General features: G+C 41.5%; 1 protein-coding gene and 1 long non-coding RNA gene across 2 annotated transcripts in view; both read left to right on the top strand.

Moving 5' to 3' along the window:
* The window catches only part of LOC142047982 (uncharacterized), a 159,390-nt gene that overhangs the window by 120,491 nt on the left and 14,872 nt on the right, over nucleotides 1–24,027 (top strand). The window lies entirely within an intron of this gene.
* The window catches only part of PRDM15 (PR/SET domain 15), a 52,995-nt gene that overhangs the window by 14,096 nt on the left and 14,872 nt on the right, over nucleotides 1–24,027 (top strand). Inside the window, exons 3-15 of the mRNA XM_032775324.2 lie at nucleotides 860–953; nucleotides 3,692–3,845; nucleotides 6,296–6,548; nucleotides 10,219–10,317; nucleotides 11,309–11,533; nucleotides 13,731–13,866; nucleotides 15,134–15,315; nucleotides 15,868–15,962; nucleotides 17,213–17,300; nucleotides 19,527–19,694; nucleotides 21,167–21,261; nucleotides 22,182–22,313; nucleotides 23,587–23,721. Coding sequence (XP_032631215.1) covers nucleotides 860–953; nucleotides 3,692–3,845; nucleotides 6,296–6,548; nucleotides 10,219–10,317; nucleotides 11,309–11,533; nucleotides 13,731–13,866; nucleotides 15,134–15,315; nucleotides 15,868–15,962; nucleotides 17,213–17,300; nucleotides 19,527–19,694; nucleotides 21,167–21,261; nucleotides 22,182–22,313; nucleotides 23,587–23,721 — 1,856 coding nt within the window. The remainder of the gene's footprint in view (nucleotides 1–859; nucleotides 954–3,691; nucleotides 3,846–6,295; nucleotides 6,549–10,218; nucleotides 10,318–11,308; nucleotides 11,534–13,730; nucleotides 13,867–15,133; nucleotides 15,316–15,867; nucleotides 15,963–17,212; nucleotides 17,301–19,526; nucleotides 19,695–21,166; nucleotides 21,262–22,181; nucleotides 22,314–23,586; nucleotides 23,722–24,027) is intronic.

Below are 24,027 nucleotides of genomic sequence, written 5' to 3'. Positions count from 1 at the left end.
TTTGACTTGAAGTAGAATTTGGCAGCTGGGGAATATCCCCTCTGTGATGACTTTTTGTCCCTATCCAATGGACTGGCTTCACAGTAACATTTTGACAACTTTTTATGACATAGAAATGTATGTTTCAACTAGTCCTAAACTGACACTTACTTTATCATTATCCAGGGCTAAAGATTGTTTCTTGGGATCCCTTTAGCCCTGGATAATGTGCAGTATTTTAAAATAAAAGTCAGATATGGAGAACTGAAAGCTTGTATTATTTTGCCCTGTAATAAAGAATTGCCAGATTATATTGGAAAGGGACTAGAGGTCCAGAGGAGCGGTTTCCATAGTGCCAAATTTCCGCCCCCCCAGCCATACACATTGCAAGGGAGGGTTGCACAGGTACAACTGCGGGCAGAGCTTGGTACCCAGGGGGAAATCCAATGGCAGCTTTGCCATAGATTTCAGTACAGTCAGGATTTCACCCCCGTCTCGGAGAGCCCATCAGATTTTGACTCTGCGTTTTAAACCCCTGGCTCCAGTGAACAGAATAGAGATTTTTTTTTTAGCTGAGAGAGAGTAGCGCAGTGGTGGTTTTAAATCCTCCTGCCTTTAAACAAAATATTTACTAGAGTTTTGTTTAGCAAATATTTTCTTCAAGAAAATATTTACATTTTTAAAGTGTCTTCTGGTAGTCCTAGGTATATGTTGAATGTTACCTTTGATTCAATTGTGTATATCCTTTGAGGCAGTAAAAATTACTACTTTATTGAATGTCATTAGTTTGGTGTTTGAATTTTCTGTCTGGCTGTTGACTGAGAGAGCACTGCCCAAGAACAGCTTTTACTTTGCAGCCCTATGTGCTGTTTACTTACAGGGTGCGAGGATTGTGGTCAGTACCATGATTCGGAGTGTCCTGAGCTGGGCCCGGTGGTGACAGTCAAAGACTCCTTTGTGTTGAGCAGGGCAAGGTAAGTAACTTTAGAATGATTATATGGCTTGTTCATTTTTTAAAGAGAATTTCGTCTTTATGAAAGATGCCAGACTGACAGCTGAAAAATGAAGTCCTCTGTGGACAAAATAGATACAGCCTCAAGTAAACAAAGAATTGAAGCACATGCTTAAATGATTTCCTGAATCAAGGCCTAAGAGAGTCTGTTTATGCATTCCTTGGCAACTCTGAGATTGCCAGCAGAGGAGTCAGATAGTACCAGTTTTGGTGGAGACTTGTTTCCTGTATTGGTTGAAAATCTTTTGACATTTATCCCGTTCCTCCTCCTTACAAGTGCTGCACTACATTTTCAGAATTCAAAACGGTTCATGGGAATTTCCCAGTGGTCTTAATAAGAGTTACGCAGCTTTGCACTGCCTCTGTAATTCCTCTACTGAGAGAGGCAAACTTGGGAACAGTTCCATCTTTGTAAATCTTCTAAAGAGTGATCATCAGTCCCAGTTTTGTCAGTTAATCTAGGTCTATAATAAAATAGCAGAAATATTTATGCTCCCCAAAAGAAATTAACAAATTAAGTATAGATTTAGGAATAGGATAAAACAAAATTGAGGAGTAAACTTTATATTGAAGCATTAAATATTTCCATTTGGAATTATATTCTGATGTAGAATGTTTGTTTTTTTGCTAGGGGAAAGAGAGTTCACTATAATGGCTGTTGACACATGGTAGGAACACAGGAAATCAGAGGAGGATACTGATCTCTAACGTACAGCAGGGGGCAATGCAGTGAATGTTTTATCACTACCAAACTGACTCATTGAGAACTAAACTGTCCGTATCAACTTTCTCTTCTTCATAGCGCCTGTGGTGGACAAACACCCCCCTCGTATCACCAGCAGTGACAGTAATGCTTAAATAACCCAGCTGATGTCACTGTAGAAATGTATTATAAGACGAGATGGTCCCTGTCCTGAAGAGCTTGCAGTCTAAATAAACAAAATAGGCAATGGGTGGGAGAAATATTGCCATCCCTGGTTTACATTTGGGGAGCTGAGGCTGAGCGAGATTGACTTGCCTAAGGTCAAATGGGAAGTCTGCAGCAGAGCTGGGCCCAGATCTCTTAAGTACCAGTCTAGTGATTTAACCACAAGATCACCACTCTAACAAACGTCCTTTCCTCTCTTATAACAACATGATCTCTTAGGATATTGAAACTGCTTTTAAAACTCTCCTTTGCTTTTAACTAAAAGTTTAATTGGTTTGCTTTCTGTATTTCTCTCAGGCTTGACTGTGAAAATAGACTGGTCAGATTCACCTCTGTTTATAGTTGGTTTCTAGCCAATTTCATTCTCAGGTTCTCATGCACTGGAGCCATGTTGAGAAGTTGCATAGCTAGCAATGCAGGGGAGTGTTTCTTTTTATAAACTTGGCTTAATTGGAATTTTAAAAATGTTTGGAAACCATTTCCCTTGCGCATAGGCTTTGTAACAACTTGCCTTTATAAAACTTATATTTGGGCCAAATTTGACTAGCCAGCATAACTTTTTGAAGGTTAAAGTTCTATAAATGCATGGGGTCAGATCACTCCTTCGGTGGGAAAACACACAGGGGGAGTCTATGGGGGGGGGGGGGAAGAAACTTTGAATTACCCCATGTTCCCCATCCCTCCCTTTTGAAGCGAGTTATTGAGGAGGGAGAGGAGCATGGATTTTGGAAGCTCTGCCCTATGCCAGCCCCACACATCTGGAGAACTTGGGAGCATGGAGGGAAAGGAACTCGCTGGCTTTTCTTTCTTGTAACACAGCTGTTACTGGAGCTGAGTTGCCATTGCCTCAGTCCCACTGCAGGTGAGGAGCGCCGCTCAGTAGGAGGCAATGACAGCACTAGCGGTAGTATTTGCTGCCCGGATTTGCATGAGGAAATCTGAGCCCAAAGGAAGGGATGGTGTTGTGGAGAGCAGCCCCTCCCTGGTCTCTCTTTCTTACCCTTCTACAAAGCCATGTCAGCACAGCTCTCACTGAGGGCATCCATGAGGGGCTGGAAGGGGGATAGTATAGAACAATACAGTCCCCTCCCCCCCCTTTCTATGCCTAAAATTTGGGCCAAAATAAGTTAAATAGGAAAACAAATTTACTGGGTGTGGCTACAACACTTGAATATAAATGCGTGCTTAGGCTTCTTACACCAACATATTTTTCTTCTGTTTGTTACACCAGTATTGAAGAACAGTGGAGAATGGTTTACAGTCTCTTATATCAAGTTCCCATACAACTATTACCTAAACTGCATAGTGGCTCTCCTCACAGGAAGTTATTTTCAAATGTGTGTTACATTTGGGTACGGTTCCCCTTAAAAACAGATTTGGAAAAATGGTGAGGCACCAGTGACCAAGGCATCTCTAATCTGAAGGAGAGCCACTACTAACCTCTGGTTTTAGAAAAGAGACAGGGTTCTGGTTAAAGAGGAAAATATCTTGAAAACAAATGATCTTTGAAAAGATACTGGTGGCTCAGATTTGGACCAAAAAAAAATATTATATTAAAAATCAGCTTTTATATAATTGAAGCTCAGTAGAAATGTTTCCATTGTTTGTTTGTTTTTTAAATTCCAATGGAAACTAGTTTTATTCAGCATAACAATTTCCTGTCATTACAGCATTGAAAAATGGGTACTGCTTTCGTTTGGACATTGCAAGAATTGTGTTCTGCACAGCTTCTTTACATGGTATTTCGATTCTCTCATTTTTGTTTTCAATAGGTCATCCCTTCCTTCCAATCTGGAGATCAGACAACTAGAAGATGGGACTGAAGGAGTATTTGCAGTGACACAGCTTGTCAAACGTACCCAGTTTGGTCCATTTGAATCCAAGAGAGTTGCCAAACTGGAAAAGGAGTCGGCATTTCCACTGAAGGTACAGTGTGGCACCAGCAAAATGATACTGACATGAAGTTTGTTTTAAGATTGTCACCTACAGATGATGTAAAGAAGCTGATAAGTAGAGACGGGTTCAAGCCACAAAACTTGGAGTCAGATATTGAACTGTGAGGTGCTCTGGGTATTTTTAATAAAGAGTTTAATTTGATCCCACTTCTCTAATAGGTAATCAAAAAAGCCAGTATGCTTTTGCCTTGACAAGAACATAAGATGTGGTGGTGCTATTTACACAACATCCAGAAGAAAAGTTTGTTTCTTTCTCATTTTTATTTTGTTCTCTTCCCTTGAAAAGTTCCAGTGAAAAACTACTTTGAGTGTTTTCAATCCATTCTTCCCTTCACAGTAATATCTGATTCAGCAATAAAGATCTAGAAACCAAATTCAAAGGTAATAAGCATTCAGGATTTTTTCCCTTACTCTTGATAGGTAAACAGGTTAAATGACATTTCTGTTTTGAGGGAGGAATTGTAATCTAGAGGGTAAAGCAGCTTACTTTGAGTCAGAACTCCTGAGATCTTCTCCCACTTTGCCACTAGCTTTCTTTGTGACCTTGTGCAAGTCTTTGTGCCTCAGTTTACACATCTGAAAGCGTATGTGATGTGTACCTTAAAGGAGTGTTGAGGCTTACTTTGTTGTAAAGCGTTTTGAAACCCATGGATGAAAGGCACCATCAAGGCACAAAATACACAGTCTTATTTATTATTAATAACAATGATGTGTTATAGGGCTGTCAATTAATCACAGTTAACTCATGCGATTAACTCAAAAAAATTAATTGTGATTAATTACAGTTTAATCACACTCTTAAACAATAGAATACCAATTGAAATTTATTAAATATTTTGGATTTTTTCTACATTTTTCAATATATTGATTTAAATTACAACACAGTATACAAGATTGACAGTGTTCCCTTTATCGTATTATTTTTATTACAAATATTTGCATTGTAAAAATGATAAACAAAAAACCAGTATTTTTCAATTCACCTCATACAAGTACTATAACGGATTCCCTTTATTGTGAAAGTGCAACTTACAAATGTAGATTTCTTTTATTACATAAATGAGCTCAAAAACAAAACAATGTAAAACTTCAGAGCCTACACCTCCACTCAGTCCTGCTTGTTGTTCAGCCGTGCTCAGAAACTCAAATTTGTTTACATTTGCACGAGATAATGCTGCCTGCATCTTATTTACAATGTCACCAGAAAGTGAGAACAGGCATTCGCATGGCACTTTTGTAGCTGGCGTTGCAAGGTATTTCCATGCCAGATATGCTACACATTCGTATGCCCCTTCATGCTTCGGCTGCCATTCCAGAGGACATGCTTCTGTGTGGATGATGCTCGTTAAAAAAATGTGTTAAATTAGTGAACTCCTGGGGGGAGAATTGTTTGTCTTCTGCTCTGTTTTACCTGCATTCTGCCATATATTTCATGTTATAGCAGTCTCAGATGATGACCCAGCACGTTGTTCATTTTAAGAACACTTTCACTGCAGATTTGACAAAATGCAAAGAAGGTACCAATGTGAAGTTTCTAAAGATAGCTACAGCAGTCGACCCAAAGTTTAAGAATCTGAAGTGCCTTCCAAAATCTGAGAGGGTCAATGTGTGGAGCATGCTTCCAAAAGTTTTAAAAGACCAACACTCTGATGCAGAAACTATGGAACTTGAACTCCCAAAAAAGAAAATCAGCTTTCTGCAGGTGGCGTCTGACTCATGATGAAAACATGCGTTGGTCCTCACTGCTCTTCATTATTATCAAGTAGAACCCGTCATCAGCAGGGATGCATATCATTTGGAATGGTGGCTGAAGCATGAAGGGGACATATGAATCTTTAGCGCATCTGACACGTAAATATCTTGCATCGCCAGCTACAGCAGTGCCATGCGAATGCCTGTTCTCACTTTCTGGTGACACTGTAAACAAGAAGAAGGCAGTATTATCTCCTGCAAATATAAACAAACTTATTTGTCTTAGCAACTGGCTGAACAAGAAGTAGGACTGAGTGGACTTGTAGGCTCTGAAGTTTTACATTGTTTTGTTTTTTGAGTGCAGTTTTTTTTGTACATAATTCTACATTTTGTGTTCAACTTTCGTGATAAAGAGAGATTGCACTACAGTACTTGTATTAGGTGAAATGAAAAACACTATTTTTTTTACAATGCAAATATTTGTAATAAATATAAAGTGAGTATTGTACACTTTGTGTTGTAATTGAAATCAATATATTTGGAAATGTAGAAAACATCAAAAATATTTAAATAAATAGTATTCTATTATTGTTTAACAGTGCGATTAATCACAATTATTTTTTTTTAATTGCCCAATTAATCATGATTAATTTTTTTAATTGCTTGACAGCCCTAATTTATTATTGTGTTTGTATGTATTTATATTTTGTTTGTATGGGTGGCTCACAGGTTTTCCAGAAGGACGGGCCCCTGGTTTATTTTGATACCTCTAACGAAGATGACTGCAATTGGATGATGATGGTGAGAGCAGCCACTGAATATGAACACCAAAACCTGACTGCCTTCCAGCATGACAATGATATTTACTTCACCACCTCCCGGGACATCCCACCAGGAACTGAGCTGCGAGTGTGGTATGCAGCTTTTTACGCCAAAAAAATGGAAAAGCCAGTGCTGAAGCAGGTCACTAGTATTGCCAATGGTACGTTTTGGGGGCCTTTTTCTTCTTCCCTAGGGGCCTAGTCCAGCAAGGTGCTGATCACCCTCCTGAGCTCAGTGGCAGTTGAGGGTGCTCAGTACCTTGGAGGATCTGGTCCTGAATCTGTAAATTGTGTAAAAAATTGGACTCTCAGATGCATTTCTGCCCTACAAGAAAGAAGCCTAAGTTCTGCACCAAGAGGTAACTGAGTCTTTAAAAAAAGATTCACGTCCTAATTGATTCTGCAGCAGCTTGAGACCCAAGACTGGAGGCTTGGTCATTAGCTGCAGAATCAGTAATTTCATCAAAACGTTTCTTCATGGAAGAGCTTTCCAGTCTCTTCCCAAAGAAATTCAAATGTCAGCACAGTGCAAACACATCAATAGATCACCTGAGAAGCAGTCGTCTTTTCTTTTAATTGCAATGAAGCTTTCTGACCTTGCCATGGGGTGTTGTACAATTGGGAGCAATTACATGCACCTTCGGAAGTCTTATGTAGAGCTCTGTGAAACAAGGAGATGAGTTCAAACTGAGCTTTTGTTCCACATGATTACTCAAGCTTCTGCAAAGGATGGTAGACAGCTTTGTTAGAGTTCTTTAAACTGATGTTAAAGCTTCTATGCTTTGTGCTATGATAATATAAATAATAATTTTTCCCTCAGTTCTCTTCTGCCTTTACATTTCTGTAGCCAAAAAACCCACAACTTTTAACATTGCAGAAGTGTTACTGTTGCTGTTTAGTTGAGAATATACAGTGTGGTTCCTGGGCTGAGAAGAATTTCCAGGATTATGAATGTAGCCATGATTGCTTAGTGATGTTCCGGCACCATCAGTGTGCTTGGTAACTTTGTGTTCTTGACAGTGCAGCAGGCAACCTGAAATGCCGTAAAGCTGATTGGTATTTAGGTCATTCTGGCAAAGTAGTTTTGGTCCCCCAGGATGTTTCTCAGTGGTGTAAATTGAAAGCCTACCTTTTGTTGGGCTGGGTTTTTCTGAGCAAAAGAGCACCAGAGTTGGTTAATCTTGTGAATGTGTTGCGAGATTAAATCAAATATCCTCTATCCAAGTTTTCTGATTAGCTTAGCTCAAGCTTGAAGTCTGTGCTAAATATTGAATGAATATATACATTTGTAGGTTAAGCCCTTCCAAATGATTTCAAAGCATTGGTGCCTTATATAGTGTTAGTGATCTTTGTTGTCGAATGAAAACATGGAGACCTTACATACCTCTGTAAGGTAGTATATCTATACACAGTGAAATCCATATGTATGCATCCTGAGTGCACACCTCTGCTATGTGATGCCGCTGTATCCTGGATTCTAAACTGGAAGCTATTCTGCAGAATTCAGGGATACATAATGTGTTGCCTTGATTAGGCTCTCTCGCAGAGTAAGTTGTCGAAGATCTGCTGGGCGGCATAGCCTGTAGCACCCACATATATCACACTGGCATGACACCAAGGATACCAGTCAAATATTGGGAAAATAACAAAAAGGAACTATTTTTTCCTTCACTGCAGATATATGCTTAGTAGTGATGGAATGCGACAAGAAAGGGAACAAAATCTCTTCAAAGCCTCCCAACACAGTCTTCTCTCTTAAAAAAATCAAGAAGTCCAGTGTGCCTGTAGCTGACTTTGCAGATAAATAAAAAATATTTCATCCTCTGTTCCTGTCTGTGCTGTATGGAGCCAATAGTGACAGTGTAAGGGTAGATCTAGATGGAGCAAAGGAGCTGCTCAGTGCACAGTGTTTCTGCAGTGATAGAAACATCATGATTATGTGACATACAGTAAATATGTATGAGCTTAATCCATCTCTGATAGTTAATGGGGAGAGAATTTAAGTATATGGATTTTCATTTTATTACTTTCCTGGGTGCTGTGCTTAAAAATCCACTGAAGATAGAAAAGGGAGTGAAGGGACGTGGAAACTTTTTTTTAAGCAAATGTTTCTTATCCTAAATGCCACTGACTGGTTTTAATTTATTTTTCTCATGTTACTTTTTCTTTTTTTCTTTTTTTTTTTTTTTGAAAGACTTAATATCTGAAATATGGTAGAATACAAGAAGAAAACCAAAAAGATACAGCAGAGTGGGAGCAACCCCATTTTGGAGATGGCAAGAACAGTGGTTACCCCTGAATCTTGTGTTGGCTAAAGTAGAAGGATGTAGTTAAAAATCTTAAATAAACTTGTAAGCCAGGTGGATAATATTGATAAAGAACAGATCATTTGGAAAACCTAAATGTGTTATAAAGATTGGCTCCCACTTCCCATAGGCATGAAGCAGAAAAAAATCTAATCTTTGGTAACTGGGGCAAAGAAAATTTTTAAAAAGCATTAAACGTTTAGAAATTGCTACACTAAAAACCCAAATCAGGGTAATTCATGATCCTGGAATACAGATAAAAAAGAGATCATCTGGGATTGTACACTAACTTTTGCACATTAAAATTAAAGATGGCTTTTCTTTGTTGCAGAAGTGTAAAACACTTCACCAGAACATCCCCCCTTTGTTAGCTCCAGCACTGTTATTGCTAGAATGTAGAGCTGGACAGGAAACTGAAATTCAGTTCTGTGAGAAATTTTAAATTTTCAGAAAAATTTTCATCCACAGCTGGGACAAAATGTAAGACTCAAGACATTTTCATGGAATTAAGCTCCTGCAATATTCTCTTTTGGAAATGGGAATGTGTTTCCAAAATGAAATATAGCCCTTGGGATTCCTGGCTACCCACATGGCAGGCTGTGGGATTTCAATAGATTGTGAAATATTCACCTTTGGAGATCTTAAACAATCTGCAGAATGTTCTAGATTTCTCAGGTCCACCTGATGGATCTTTAGATGACCTGTTTAGAACTTAATCTTTGTTCACAGTGCACAGTTATTTAACAGTTTTCCTGATTCTGTTACCTTCCTTTTCCCTAAAAAATCCCTAATGGCATAATGTGTTGCATGGTTACTTAAAATAACATCCTACTTTTCTTTCTTTGTATATAAGAGCTGAGAAGTTGCTTAAGCAAAACATCAATATGCTCGTCTGGCAAAATATCCAGCTCACTAAACTATTCAAATATTTCCTTATCACCACCCTTGTTTACTTCAACCCAAATGTTAGTGTTTCCATGATGCTTTTCAGTCTGTATCCTGAGTTTGTCCAGAGCTGGATCACTCCAGTTTTGAAGGTGCCCAAGATTGGTTGCTCCAGGTGTGCTTTTTGTACTGTTTCTTTCATCTCCACTTAATTTAGGGACAATGAGATCCAATCTATAACTCGGATGAGTCGTAGGAAGGCTCCCACCTCATAAATCTCTCCTGTTTTTTTTTTTCCAGTTTCTATTTTGGCTCCTTAAATGTAGGTATGGGAAAGTCCTGTTTGCACCCTTCTCATGGAGTAAACATTAGTCTTTGAGTGTCATTTCTGGCATTTTGTACATCTTAAAGTATCTGAGGAGGTGTAGTTTTTATTCCCCTTGTTCTTTACCAGTCTGCCATACTAGTGCCACGATAGCAGCAGCTGCCTCCTTGGGTCTTTCATGTCTGATTGGTTGTAATCTGCTCTTCTGCGGGCTTCCTTGCAGGATAAACAAGATAGTAAATCCCAGAAAGTTGTTGAAGGGTTTGCTATCTTCATTTTAAAAACTGTTAATAATTTCTCCTTCGCATGTCCTAGTGAGCGCTCCAGAGAGTAGTGGGCCCCTTGAAATGGAGTCCAGCCAGTGGACGTGTAAAGTGTGTTCATCTGTTTTCCCGGAACCTCAGCTACTGACAGGTAAGGGGAATATGGGATTTGTATCAAAAATATACCCAGAAATATTCTAGAAGTTCTGTCCTTCCAAGCCAACAGATTATGGGCAGGGAAGTAGCTTCACAATACCATAAATTACACTTTTGTAAATTCTTCCCCTTCTTCCATCCCCCCCACATCCTAACAAAAAAAAAAAGAGTAAAACTGCAGTAGCAACTGATATTGACTATAGGCATCCTGTCTAATAAAATGTTTGTGTTATTGGATCTGGAATGAAAGAAACATTTGTATAACATATGGTGGATGAATATTACGATTGTCAAAGGATAGGGAATTGTATACGCAAAATGGTGCAAAATTAGTGACGGGCTTATGCTGAGTGGTGTTATCAATGAAGCGATTGGAGCTGAAAGCCAGTATAAGTAAAAGCTAATGGAACTTGACATTTTCGTACTTTGTGTTTATAGCTATTAAGCATAATTTTTGAGAGCACCTAAAAGGCTTAGCAGTGACGGTCCCATTGACTTTCAATGAAACTTAGGCTATTAAGCCATTTTTAAAAATAGCACACTGTTAAACCATTGAGGTACATCAGTGGGCCACAGATCTGTTCAATAAAATATAATGTAATCATCTTGGCTAATACACCGGGGTTGAACCAGGAACCTTCAGAGCAAAAAGTATGAACTGCTACAACTTGAGCTAAAAAGGCAAGGCTCTGTAGCTGGGGTGTGTAACAATTCATATCCTCTGCAGAGTGGCTCAGAAGGGGGACCTGAGCACGCACTCACCAATTTAATAACAAGTATTAAAATCTCTAAAATTTCAATCCATCTCAATGATCAATTTAGTTTATAATAGAGAGCATACTTTTAGCTAGAAAAGTGTTTTAACTGCAGTGAAATACTTGATCTAGGCAAGAATCAGTTAAATAAAGGAGTTCTAATTGTAAGTTTTGGTGCTGGAGCCGTCTACATGTTTCATGGCTGTGTTTCCCCCCCACACATGCCTGCAGAACATCTGTTGAGTCACCTGGAACAAGCCAAAGGAGTCCCCCAGACAAGCCAAAATGATGCAACTCCAGACAAGCCTGCAGAGGCTCCCATTGCTGATCAGCCTGTAACTGGCGAAGGTGCTGGTGCCAACGTAGACTCCAGGAGGACTCCACGAAGGGGAAGAAAGCCCAAAGCAGCAAAAGCAGAAACACCTCTTGTCATCGCTGAAAATAAAGACGCAGCAGGTGAGATGAGAGAGGTTTAATAAAAGCAGTTGCCAAACTTGCTTCCACCTTAATGATCTATTCTCAGCAAAGTCTGCCGAGTTCAGAGTCTAAATGGGGAAACCTGGAGATTTTTTTTTAGTTCACATAGAAAACCCTAGTGTCATTGCAGAAAATGATTCAGTCTTTTCTAAATGCCTTAGTGCTAAACACTGCAGCAGCTGCATTTAATCTGGTGGGCAAATTTACCACTGGGCAGCCAAAAGAAAGCCCAAACTTTCAAGTTCACGTCCAAGTCCCTTTCCTTAGGGCTGGTTTTATTAAAGCAGAAAATGCAGAAAACCTCAAAGACACACAAAATATTGGGTAACGGAGGCCTAACTTGCTTTCCACAAGCTGGGAAGGGAAAGGACACATCGTCTGCCTATCCTATCCTGGCTGGTCCCGTAGGCTTTCTGTCTTGTTCCCATGAAGGGATTTCCCTCAGGGTCTTGCCTTGACCCTCATCTTTTCAAGATTGAGTCAGGAACCTTCCTTTATATTGTCTCCAGTAATGCATCACATAATGCATGATCAGCCAGCCCTTCATTGACATGTGCCCTGTCTTGAAACCACTGTTCTTAAAAGGCTGAGCCCCTATGACAGACACGTTGGCTGTGCCTCAGCTACAGTCTGGCACTCTGTTACATGACGTCTCTGTTATCAGTGAAGCTGTTGAATGTGCCAGTGCCGCACAGGGCATAGCACCTTTTGTCTATGCCCTGAACACCAAACTGAACAGCTCTAGCTTTAACACTCCCCTGGGGGAGTGGCTTGTGAACCTAAGTCTGCAAAATAAACTTAACTCCTCGTCCTTTGCAGTACACTATTCTGTAGGTGTAAAGTTTGTCTGAGGCCGTTAGCTCAGCAGGAGAAAAAAATAGATTGGACATTTATGTGGCTAACAAGAATATCTACAGTTATATTAAATAGGATAAAAACAAAATTTGGAAAGGAGATAAACCCCTGTGCTTCTGGGAGAATAAGCCAACCTCTAACTTGAGTTTGTTGGCAGAAACATTTCTTATGGGCAGATTTTTTCTGTAATTGCCTACTTCCAGCTAAACATCTGAATCCTGAACAGTGCTGGTGCTGACTAGAGGCTGTGACAATTCTCTTGTTCCTGTTCTTATTGTAGATCGGGGTGGGCAAACTTTTTGTCCCAAGGGCCACATCGGGGTTGTGCAACTGTATGGAGGGCCGGGTAGGGAAGGCTGTGCCTCCCCAAACAGCCTGCCGTCCCTTCCCACTTCTCACCCCTGACTGCCCCCCCTCAGAACCCCAAACCCATCCAACCCCCTGCTCCTTGTCCCCTGACCGCCCCCTCCAGGGCCCCCGCCCCTAACCACCCCACCCCCTATCCAACTCCCCTGTCCCCTGACTGCCCCCTGGGACCTTCTGCCCCTAACCAATACCGCCAACCCCTGCTTCCTGACTGCCTTGATGTCTATCCACATCTCTGCCCCCTGACAGGCCCCCCCGGTACTCCCACGCCTATCTAACCCCCCCATTCCCCTGACTGCCCCCTCCCAGAACCTCCACCCCATCCAACTGCTCCCTGTCTCCTGTCCATTCACCGCCCCTTTACCGTGCCGCTCAGAGCAACAGGAGCTTGCAACCATGCCTCTGTGCTGCCCAGAAGAAGCAGTGGGCCAGAGCGCTGGTGGCATGGGGAGGTGAGGCTTCGGGGGAGGGAGGGGGCTCAAGGGCAGGGCAGGATGGTCCCATGGACCAGATGTGGCCTGCGGGCCATAGTTTGCCCACCTCTGTTGTAGATGGGTCTGTCTGGAGACTTGGTCTCTCTTATGTAAATAAGGGTCCTGTGGAGAAAGAGAAAAGTTTTCTTTTCCTTCTGAGAATAAATTATTCTAAAAGAGTCCTGCCCTCCTCACATAATCAGATGGTTTTGTTTGTCTTGGAGGTGGCTGTTGAGTTGGGTTCCCATTATGAACTTGAATTTGAATCTTCATTTTTGACTGTCCTATCTATTTTGAACTCAATCGGATGCCAAGAGTTGAAGCTCCATTTCAGTTTATTTCTGGATCAAGAGTGTGTCAAAGTAAATATAATGGTTAACGTCTGCCTCAGAAATATTCTGAGTTTTATTCCTCTGTGTGTGTGTGTGTGTGTTTAAAACTCTTCATGTAAATATTGTATTTTTATAATAATGTATTCACAGTGGATCGAGTAGCTGAAATTATAACAGAGATCCCACCTGATGAGGCAGCCCTTCCCTCTGCAGCGGAAGAGAGGATTATGGAACTGGTTTTAGGAAAGCTGCCAAGCACCACAAACAACATCAGTTCAGTAACAAAGTAAGTCAGAGCAAGATGCAATCCTTCATAACGGGATAGAACCTTCTCTCCTATTATATGTAAAGTACCATTGTAGTTTTCCCCTGTTAGCATGGAAGAAGGGCTCGTTTGGAGCAAGTGATGAGAGCCATATACACTTAGACAGACTTCTTCAGAGTATAATGACTCTGATGATAACTTGGACACGTAGCCACATCCATTCAAAGTCTTCTGTCTTGCATGTGCTTGCGCATACATGCATGCTGCCAGTGGAACAGCTGGTCAGGGAGTCTCTGCACCCTTGTATGCCACAAAGGGGGATTCCTGCAGGCCCAATGCACTGTAAGCTGTTGCTGGGTTGTAGCCATGGGTGATGGGAGATTGGTGACATGATTTTCACCCTTAGAGTGCAGTGCAATAGGATTATTTCTCTATCTTGCTACAGTTTTGTACAATGGGATATTTGAAACCCATAAGAGGCTGCAAAGTTAAATGTTACTCTCACTGAATGTTGTTGCTAAAGAAGCTAAAGATATGGATGTTTAAATAACATGCCTGGGAGAGATTTTGTCTCTCACTGATATTTGTACCTTGTGAATCGCATCTCTTGCATCACTGCGAATGACATTTCAGAGTTTGTAATCAACCTTGAGCAAAGGGGAAAAATGTCTGTGAAATTTACAGAGCTTCACAGAGGCCTTTGTTGTTCATTTAATTACATATTTAAAAACTTGTTCCAGTGAAGCTAGCTTCTTGAGAGAATTGGAGGTGATCGATCCATTGCTGTTTTAAGGTTCTAGTTCATAGTGCTATAAATAAATTGAAGTCCACAGCAAGTAGATGGCATTAAGAAAGTACACATTCAAAAATATGTGCAGAATGGCATTTAGGCAGTGAAATGGAATGGCGCTGCCTGATGGTTCCACGCATGCTCATTTTGTATGGTTCTTGCATGAAGACTATAAAGTTTTTAAGTGAAAAATGACATTGAGATATGTTTTGGAGGGTGAGAAGAGCAGTTCCTGTAAGAGCCCTGAACATACAGTCTTTGACTGTGGTGGCCACTGTTTTTCTGCCTGAGGGAGACTGGAGCAAATTCTCTTCTGACAGATGAGCTCCTCTTCATATATGGCCAGGAGGAGTCACCGCTGTCTGAACGAGAGGCTGACTTCCATCTAATGGCTAAGGTAGCCCTCCTAGCCTTTGTCAGCAGATGGAAGTCTTAACTTTTTTTCTTTTTTTTTTAAACTGTGGAATACTGTTCACTCCCTTTCTTTCTCTAATCCAGTAGGTTTGCTCATCACCAAAACACAATGTCCCTCAAAAGAAGTTTAATTCTCTCCAGTAGACATGGAATACGTCGAAAGCTGATAAAGCAACTTGGGGAACACAAACGGGTATATCAGTGCAATATCTGCAGTAAGATCTTCCAGAACAGCAGCAACCTCAGCAGGCACATCCGGTCTCATGGTGGGTTTGCCTTCAGCTCCCTACCATGCTGTGGTTCTCTCCTGTCAGTTCAGGGGTTCAGTAGAGGTATTCGAGATGCAGATGTTTTTCGCAGGTTCCATCATTAATTACTAGAGGGCTCCTTAAACAGACACAAGCATGATAAGATCCAATGGCTGGAAGTTGAAGCTAGATAAATTGAGACTGGAAATAAGGTACAGACTTTCAATAGCGAAACGGTGTAGGGTGTTCTCCGTCACTCTGAGTCTTTAAATCAAGATTAATTCTCTCTAAAATACATGTTCTAGTTCAAGCAGGTGTTATTGGGCATATAGAACCAAATTCAGGAATTGCGTTGGGGAAGTTCTATGTCCTGTGCTATACAGGAGGTCAGACTAGTTGATCTGACTTCAAACATCAATGAATTAATCCTTTTAATGATTGAAGCTGCTCACATTTCAGCTAGCCTGTTTGTTTGGAGCAACCTATAGAATTGTTTAGCTATCACATGTGGAGTTACCAGTTGGTTACATCAGTCGCTCACTCTTTGTTTTGTCTTGATGGATCCCTCAGGTGATAAACTGTTTAAATGTGAGGAATGTGCAAAGCTGTTCAGCCGTAAAGAGAGCTTGAAGCAGCATGTTTCATATAAACACAGCAGGAATGAGGTGAGTAGAAACAACCAGGTGTTCTTCATGAGGAGAGATGAAAATATGCTGGGAGTTCAGTGCTGACGATTGGGGTGTGTGAGTCAGTCCTGTGTGAATGGATCCCTGGTATGAATTGCCTAGGACAGTGGTTCTCAAACTTTTTCTTCCGCTTGTGCAGGGAAAGCCTCTGGCGGGCCGGACCGGTTTGTTTACCTGCCATGTCTACAGGTTCGGCTGATCGCGGCTCCCACTGGCTGCTGTTCACCATCCCAGGCCAATAGGGGCTGCTGGAAGCGGCAGCCAGTAAGTCCCTCGGCCTGCGCTGCTTCCTGCAGCCGCCATTGGCCTGGAGTAGTGAACCGTGGCCAGTGGGAGCTGCGATCGGCCAGACCTGTGGACAGGGCAGGTAAACAAACTGGCCTGGCTCACCAACGCTTTCCCTACACAAATGGCATCCCAAGTTTGGGAAGCAGTGGCCTATGGAAAAGTGCTCAGGCATTTCTTACCTCAAGGGGGAGTGTCACTGATTCAGAGCTAGCTGGAGACTTGGGGCAGGATCTAAAGGTGTGCTCCGACTGCTGTTCATTGTACTAAGTAGAATTGTTTCACTGTTGTCTTATTTGCATGTCCTCTCTAGTTATTGCTTCCTGTTGTCTCTTGTTGTATGTTTAGACTGTGAGCTCCCTAGAGTAGAGACTATTGTGTGTGTGTACAGTGTTACTTACAGTGGGGTTCTGATCTTTGATTGAGGCGTCTGAATGCTATTGCAGTACAAATCATAATGCTAGTAAAACCCATTAATGGCAATGAGAGTGTTTCCGCTAACTTTAGTCAGTTTTGGATCAGGCCCTAAACTCTCAGATTACTGGCATCTGATGCCAAGAATATTGTGGAGCCTGACTATGAGTCAGAAAACATCTTGTTTTTCCTAAATCAAATTCTTCATTGCAGGGCTTAGAGTAGCCAAAAAGACACACACTGTCTCATCTACACATGTGTATATATACGTCTTTTATAGACCAGTAAGTACAGCACCATGTATTTTTGCAGCAAGTTTAGGATTAGGAGTCATGCTCTGAAATTTAAAATGTCAGAATTCTGCACTGAAATGTACTCAAATGTTCTGAAGAAAAAAATTTCTGTTGAAGAAAATGAAATGGCTGTCACAATAAAAAAGTAGCCTAGAATTTTTTGCAAGCTCTCTTTCCATTGTGTATGGTTTGTGTTTCTTCTCCCTCTTTTAAATGTTTATTGTTTACAATCCTCAGGTCGACAGTGACTACAGGTACAAGTGTGCTACATGTGAAAAGGCCTTTCGGATAGAAAGTGCATTGGAATTCCACAATTGCAGAACAGGTGATAACTGCTCACCAACGTTATCTAATCTTGAATCAGCTTTATTAATTTCCCATATGTGATGGTATTTACAGACCTCTCACTAAGACTAAATGAGCGATGGAGCAGTACTGGGCCAAGAGGGCCCTGCCCCTCAGCCGCTGTTGAACTTACTCCAGATGTAGGACTGGTTTAAAAGGGGACTCTGGTACTCAAGCAGGCGGGAGAGTGAAGAAAAAACTGTCTGCAGGAACGAAGCTAATTTGTTGGTAGCTTCTGGGACAGGAATCCACTGGGGAAGGGCCTGGACAATGGGTAAGACCTGACCTAGCAGCCAGAGGCTCGACCCCTTTTTTTCTCCCCTTCTCTCTGACAGGGGGAATCACTGGGAAGCCCTGAATGACTATCTGAATTGTTCAGAGTGTCTGAGCAACCCTCCCCAGGGAGGGAAGCAGAGTGCTGTGACCCTGCCCCAAACTGAAAAAAGAATAGGGAAGATAGGAAGTAGTCCAATGATGGCTGGTCTGGTGTATCAGCAAGAGGGCGGTTGAGACACTCCTCACTCTTTTCCCCCTTGGGCTGAGACCCAGTGGAGAGGGAGAGCCCAGGTCCCTGTACCCTTCCCTCCCCCACTTTGTCCAGCCGGGAGAACCCAGGGAACACCGGAGGAAGACAGCTGTAACTCAGCTGCCAGGCCCTCAGATTGCCTGACAAGGCCATCCCATGATTTTGGGAACTATTGAGCCATGCCTATGGACCCCCCAAGTGAAGTCTGCTACACCATAATTCATCTCTATAGCAACCAGGAGGGAAGAGTAGTCAGGCTTCACCTTCCTCACACTACAGTAGCACTGTAAAAACAAACATCTATTACCGCATCATGGAAAACTATTTCAGGCAATCTGTACAGCAGCAATTCCACCTATGCATTGTATTTTAGCTCTTTCCCTCTCTCGAATCTCACATCCCCAGCTGTGTCTCGGATATCTCCTCCCAGATATCCTACTACTTTCTCCAGCTTGCTTTTTCTAAAACTAAATTTCAAACCTTTCCTCTCAGTCCATCTCTGCTTCCTCTTATCTTTGTCACTGTTGAAGGCTCCAGACTTGCAACCTCCAGTTTCCCAGCCTTGCACTCTTCATCTGCTTTCTCATTCCTTCTCCCAGTAAATCCAGTCTCCCACTAGGTCCTGTTGTTTCTCTGTGATATCACTAGAACCTATCCTTTCCTCTGCATCTCCTCCCTAGAGCCCTTAGTCACTCCTTGGAGACAAAATATCCATCAGCCTGGAATCCTCTGGGTAGTTGTTCCTCCAAGCACAACTGGAAGTAACCTTACTTAAGACTTTTCTTCCAAGGGACAATGCTTGTATAAAAGGACAGATGGTGCCAAGACCTCCCAGTAATCTGCCTTTCATCAATGGCAGCTCTCTCTCTCACAGAGTTGATCCTTTCCAAAATCAAAAACATTTTGGACCTATTGTTAACTGGCCTAATACTTCTTTCTTCTGTCTTATCCCTGTGGCATCTGCAAGACCATGCAACAACCCTCAGACTTCTGAACAGCTTCTGAGTTAGGAAGAAACTTCCCCAGTAGGCCTGTTGTTGTGTAACTGTCCATTATGGGGGTTTTACGCCTTCCTCTGAAGCACCTGGTACTGTCTGTTCTTGGAAGTCAGGTGCGGACTAGGTGTGCCTTTGTTCGAAGCTGGGATAGCAATTCCTATGCTATGGTGTTCCTCAGACAGTCTCGCTCCAAACGGGATGTCGTATTTGGAAAATCTGTGACTGCACCCAGTTTGGACAGAATTAATGAGAGTATACCAGACTGCAGGGTCGGGGGCCTATATGAGGAATTTATTTTGCTAGAATCAATGTACATGTTAACGTCTTTAGTATTTACCATTGCTGAATTAATTTCAGAAGCAATTTTGGTATGTTTTGGTGACTTCTAGACTTTCATAGGGCAAGACAAACCTGAGGGAGTGAAGGTGGAATCTCTAATACAGTTGCTATGATTGGTTTTGAGGAGCAAGTCTTAACCTGTCGAGACTCTAGACTGATTAATTTGGTTTGTCAGAAGATAAATTGACAAGAACGAACAAAAAACTATCATGTCCTGTTTTCCCCAGATTCATGTGTGGTGCTTTATAATGTTCGAGCTAATTATAGAATAAATTTCTTATCATATTTAAAAAAAAATACCATTTTTATCTTAAAATAATTGCTTTCTTTCCGTTACCTACAGATGACAAGACATTCCAGTGTGAGATGTGTTTCAGGTTCTTTTCCACAAATAGTAACCTCTCAAAACACAAAAAGAAACATGGGGATAAGAAATTTGCATGTGAAATCTGCAATAAAATGTTCTACCGGAAGGATGTCATGTTGGATCATCAAAGGAGACACTTGGAAGGTAAGTACACTTGGCATGAACCTGACTGTCACTTTTGAAGTGTCAGTTGACTTGAGGAAATTAAGTAAATCATTCTGCATCAGTTTTCACTTGATGCTGGCTATCATTTCAAAACTAATTAGCTGATCTGGTGTAGCTTGTCCTTGGGGGAGGGACCGGTAGCAAATTTTTAACAATAAGGAAAATGAACCATTGGAATTGATTACTGAGGAAGTAGATGCTCCATCATTTGGAGTGTTTAAATGAAGATTGAGTGTCTTTCTGGACTATATGCTGTAGTTCAATAACCAGTTGTTGGGCTACATGCATTAACTGCCTGGTGAAAATTGTGTGGTTTGTGTTGAATAGGAGGTCAGACTAGATGATCGTAGTGATCTCTTGTGATGTTAAAAATCCAAGTCTTCTGAAATTTCTGTGGTAACTGAAAAGCGTGTTGGCAGAGTTGCTGTCTTTTATTGGGAATTGGATGGCAGTGAGTAAGCACAGATCCATTCCAGAGAATAATGTGGGATTATGACTATCAATTTAACAAATAAATTGAATGCGGCACAATATGTTGCCTTACAACATTTAGAGCACTTATGAAACCAGACCAGAAGAGCTGAGCACTCACAAATCTCACTGAAGTCCGTGGGTGTTGCAAGTGCCCAACACCTTTGATAATTAAGCCGTAGTCTCTGAAGTAAATGACAGCTACAAAGAAGAGGTTAAAAATGAGAACATATAATGAAATCTGGGTATTTGTTTTAAACTGCCACTAGTAGTTTTTAGGGACAAGATTGAAAGTAGTTTAGAAGCAGGGCCAGATTAAACAATCTGGGCCCTAGGCACATGGCAAGAGAGGCCCCTCCTTTTGTCCTGCCCCCCATACCACAGCCCCATCGCCCACTTTGAGTGGTGTTGGGGGCAGTGGGTCTCCCCTCACCTGTCACAGAAGCTGGGCCAGTGACCTGGGGTCCCCTTCTCTCCCTGGGAATAGAAGCAGGGGCCCTTCTCCCCTCGAAATCAGCAGCGGTGGCAATAAGGGTCTTTGTTAAACATGAAGTGCCTGGTGTTGAGCAGCTGTGCATGTACAGCACCCACTGACTGACTGGCTGGAAGAGTTTCTAGGTTTAACTTCTCACCACCCTAGATAAAGCACCTCACATGGGTAGATTTTACTGAAACAAATAATGAAAGTGATTTGCTTACAATAGAAGTATCTTTTCTCTCACTTTAATATTGGTACAAGTAACCAATAGGAAAACAAAATTATATCTGCAACACGCCTCTCTTATATTTCTAAGATCTCTTTCACCGCTGTAACTAAGCATTGGTTCGTTCATTCAGAGACAAAATTACACATAGAGTGCTACTCCCCTATCTCACTGTGCTTTACAGGAACGGTGTGTATTCAACTGAAAAGGCATACAGGAGTGGAAAATGTGGTTTATTTTGTTTATTTTTTTTTTGGTGGGGACTGTGACGTTAAGGGGTGAGGCGTGTGAAAAGAGAAGACTTTGAGCACAGCACGGAGAACATGGTGCGCTACAAGAAGGAACCCTCGGGATGCCCTGTGTGTGGGAAGGTAGGCTTTTTTTGCCAGTTTGTGTCAGGTAGAGCTTTGCATTCAAGCTCCAGCAATCCTCCAGTCCTCACTACAGATGCACCAAGAAAAACTCTGTAGCCAGCGTTCTGAGGAGCTTTTCACTTAAAGCAGCATTAAACAAAACCCTAGTCCAACCTCATATTTTCCAAGGATCAGTTATAAACTATTACACTCCAGATTTGTCTATTAATACAGTCTCTTTATTTGGCTTAGGTTGGTGTGAAGGGTTTGTGTTGGAGTGAGAAGAGCTGGATATGAGCTTTGTGAGCAATTCTGCGTTAGAACTGAAAGTGCGTGTGTTGCGTAGTGATGGGAGGCCACAAGTGCAATTGGCAGTGCTGGGTGGTAAAATATGCAATCAAAAATTAGTGTGAATGTGAATGGAATGTACATGAATGTGGGCTTAACTACTGTTTCCGAGATGTTTAATGATTTGTGGTGGTAGAATTTGCGCTCAAACAACCTTATTTCTAAGTAAATAATGGGTTTTTTTTACTTGGGAATAGCTAAGTGTCACTGCAGTGTAGCGTATATAGAAGGGACCACCCTTCTTAGGCAATCCTCTTTCAAGATACCATCCCCAAATATCTCCAAATGTATTAATTGTAATTGTACTCCACCTATATAAGATGTCCACCTCTGTTACATAACCGATCTCTGCTAATTCTTTGAGTGATTGTTGACGCATAAGTCATTATGTTAACAGCTTGTGTAGCCTGGTGTGGAGTGGATGATGAGAGCTCTTACTCCTCTGAAACACAAACACATAGGTTGCCCTGCCCAGGAACGAGTAGAGCAGTATTAAATACCTCCTAAACCTAATTGCAAATTATGTTATGAAGAGGAGTAGCTCAGATGCCTCTTGAGGCATGACATTCTTCAGTGTTCTTCTACCCTAGGTATTTTCATGCAGAAGCAATATGAACAAACACCTCCTGACACACGGAGACAAGAAATACACCTGTGAAATCTGTGGACGTAAATTTTTCAGAGTGGATGTTCTTAGAGATCATATTCACGTCCATTTTAAGGTATTCTGTTAATATTCTGATAACTTGAATTTTTTATTAGAAAGCCGTTAGAGAATACTGAGGTGGTGTGATCGTGCTGGCCATGTAAGAGGGATCACATACATCTCCTTACCCTCTACGTACATCTCTATAAAGGTCTGTTACACTTGTTTCTTGATTCAAGCCAGAATTTGGTGTTTGGAATCTCAGAAACAAGAGTTTTGGATTTTTTTAAGGTAAAACCTTTGCAGCTTATCTTCAACACTGGGTGGTTAAGTATGAGAAAAAACTATGAAGCAGGAGAGTTGAGGGAACCATCACTTTAAACATTAATAGATAGGTTACATAGAGGAAGTGTGGTCTAATGGTTATGACAAGCAACTGGAAGTCAGGAGGACAGCTTAGTTCAGTTCCCAAGATTGGCCCCTGACACTCTGCCTGACTTTGGGCATGCCACTTAACCACAGTGCTTTAGTTCATCCACCTAAAGCAAAGAGAACACTTACTTCCTTTGGAGGGTGTGGAGGCTCAATTAACTAGTGTCGGTATGATCCCTTTTAGAGCTTTGGGTGGAAGGTGCTATGTGAGTGTTGGGTAGAAGTATTATTGATTATTATAGCAGTTGTCACACTGATCCACGGAGCACAGGCTGATGGTCTGCAGACATGGTGCTGCTGCTCCTCCTCCTGGTTGCCAGCTGCTAAACTGCATTCAAAGGCAGCTATATTCTGAATCTTTTCTTGATGTTATTTTTCCATATAGGGAATTGCTATAGTTGCTACAGGGCTGTTAAGCAGTTATGAATGGGAGGGGAGGCATGCCTGAAATAGGCTCTCTGCAATAATGTATTCCATACTCTGAAAGTCTTTCAGAATCTCTGAGGTATTACAGGATCCTCACGGGGAAACGTCTTGCCTGGAGAACCCTTTTAATGCAGTTAAGAGTCAAGTGGTTTAGTGAAATGGTGCAATTTCTTTAACACAAACTGAAAGGTGTTACATTCCTCAATGGTACCATTAAAATGGTGCTATGGATTTAACACTGCTGCGGTTTAGTCCCTATTTATACTAATAATCATAAAATATGCATATATCTGGCATTTTAAAAATAACAAAATTGTGTCTGTCTACAAACTGGGGAACTTTTGCAGGGATTTTATTATATGGGAGAATGCCTTGAATCATATTATTGTTGCTGTTTATGTAGTTAATCAGTGTGGCAGAAGGTTTGGGGCTGTATTAACTTTTGACATTAGATCTAATTAAGATGGAATCTCCTTCCCTACCCTGTATAGGACATTGCACTAATGGATGACCACCAGAGGGAAGAATTCATTGGTAAAATTGGAATCTCATCAGAGGAAAATGATGACAACTCTGATGAAAGTGCAGATTCTGAGCCTCACAAGTATAGCTGCAAAAGGTGCCAGGTAGCTTTAAATTCTCCTTTCTAACTAAATGTGTGACAGTTTCTTCTGTCAAAGAAAAAGTTGTTATAATCAGAATATCACAGAACATTGAAAATAAACTAAGAGAGGGCCAGTCTGATGTCTAGCAGCAGCACCTCAAGACCACAACCTAATTCTGGTCCTGCACTCCCATGTCAGCAAGAGTCGGTAGCAGTGAGAGGGTGCCACACTCCTCCCTGGCATCCGACGCTAATGGAATAGCATTCATGGCCTCTGGAGCATACTTGATTGAGCCATCCACGGTGGGAGGAAGAGATGATCATCACA

Source organism: Chelonoidis abingdonii, chromosome 1, assembly GCF_003597395.2.
Source record: "Chelonoidis abingdonii isolate Lonesome George chromosome 1, CheloAbing_2.0, whole genome shotgun sequence".
Classification (NCBI taxonomy): domain Eukaryota; kingdom Metazoa; phylum Chordata; order Testudines; family Testudinidae; genus Chelonoidis; species Chelonoidis abingdonii.
The sequence above is the reverse complement of the archived record's forward strand: the minus strand, read 5'-3'. Positions and strand labels throughout refer to the sequence as shown.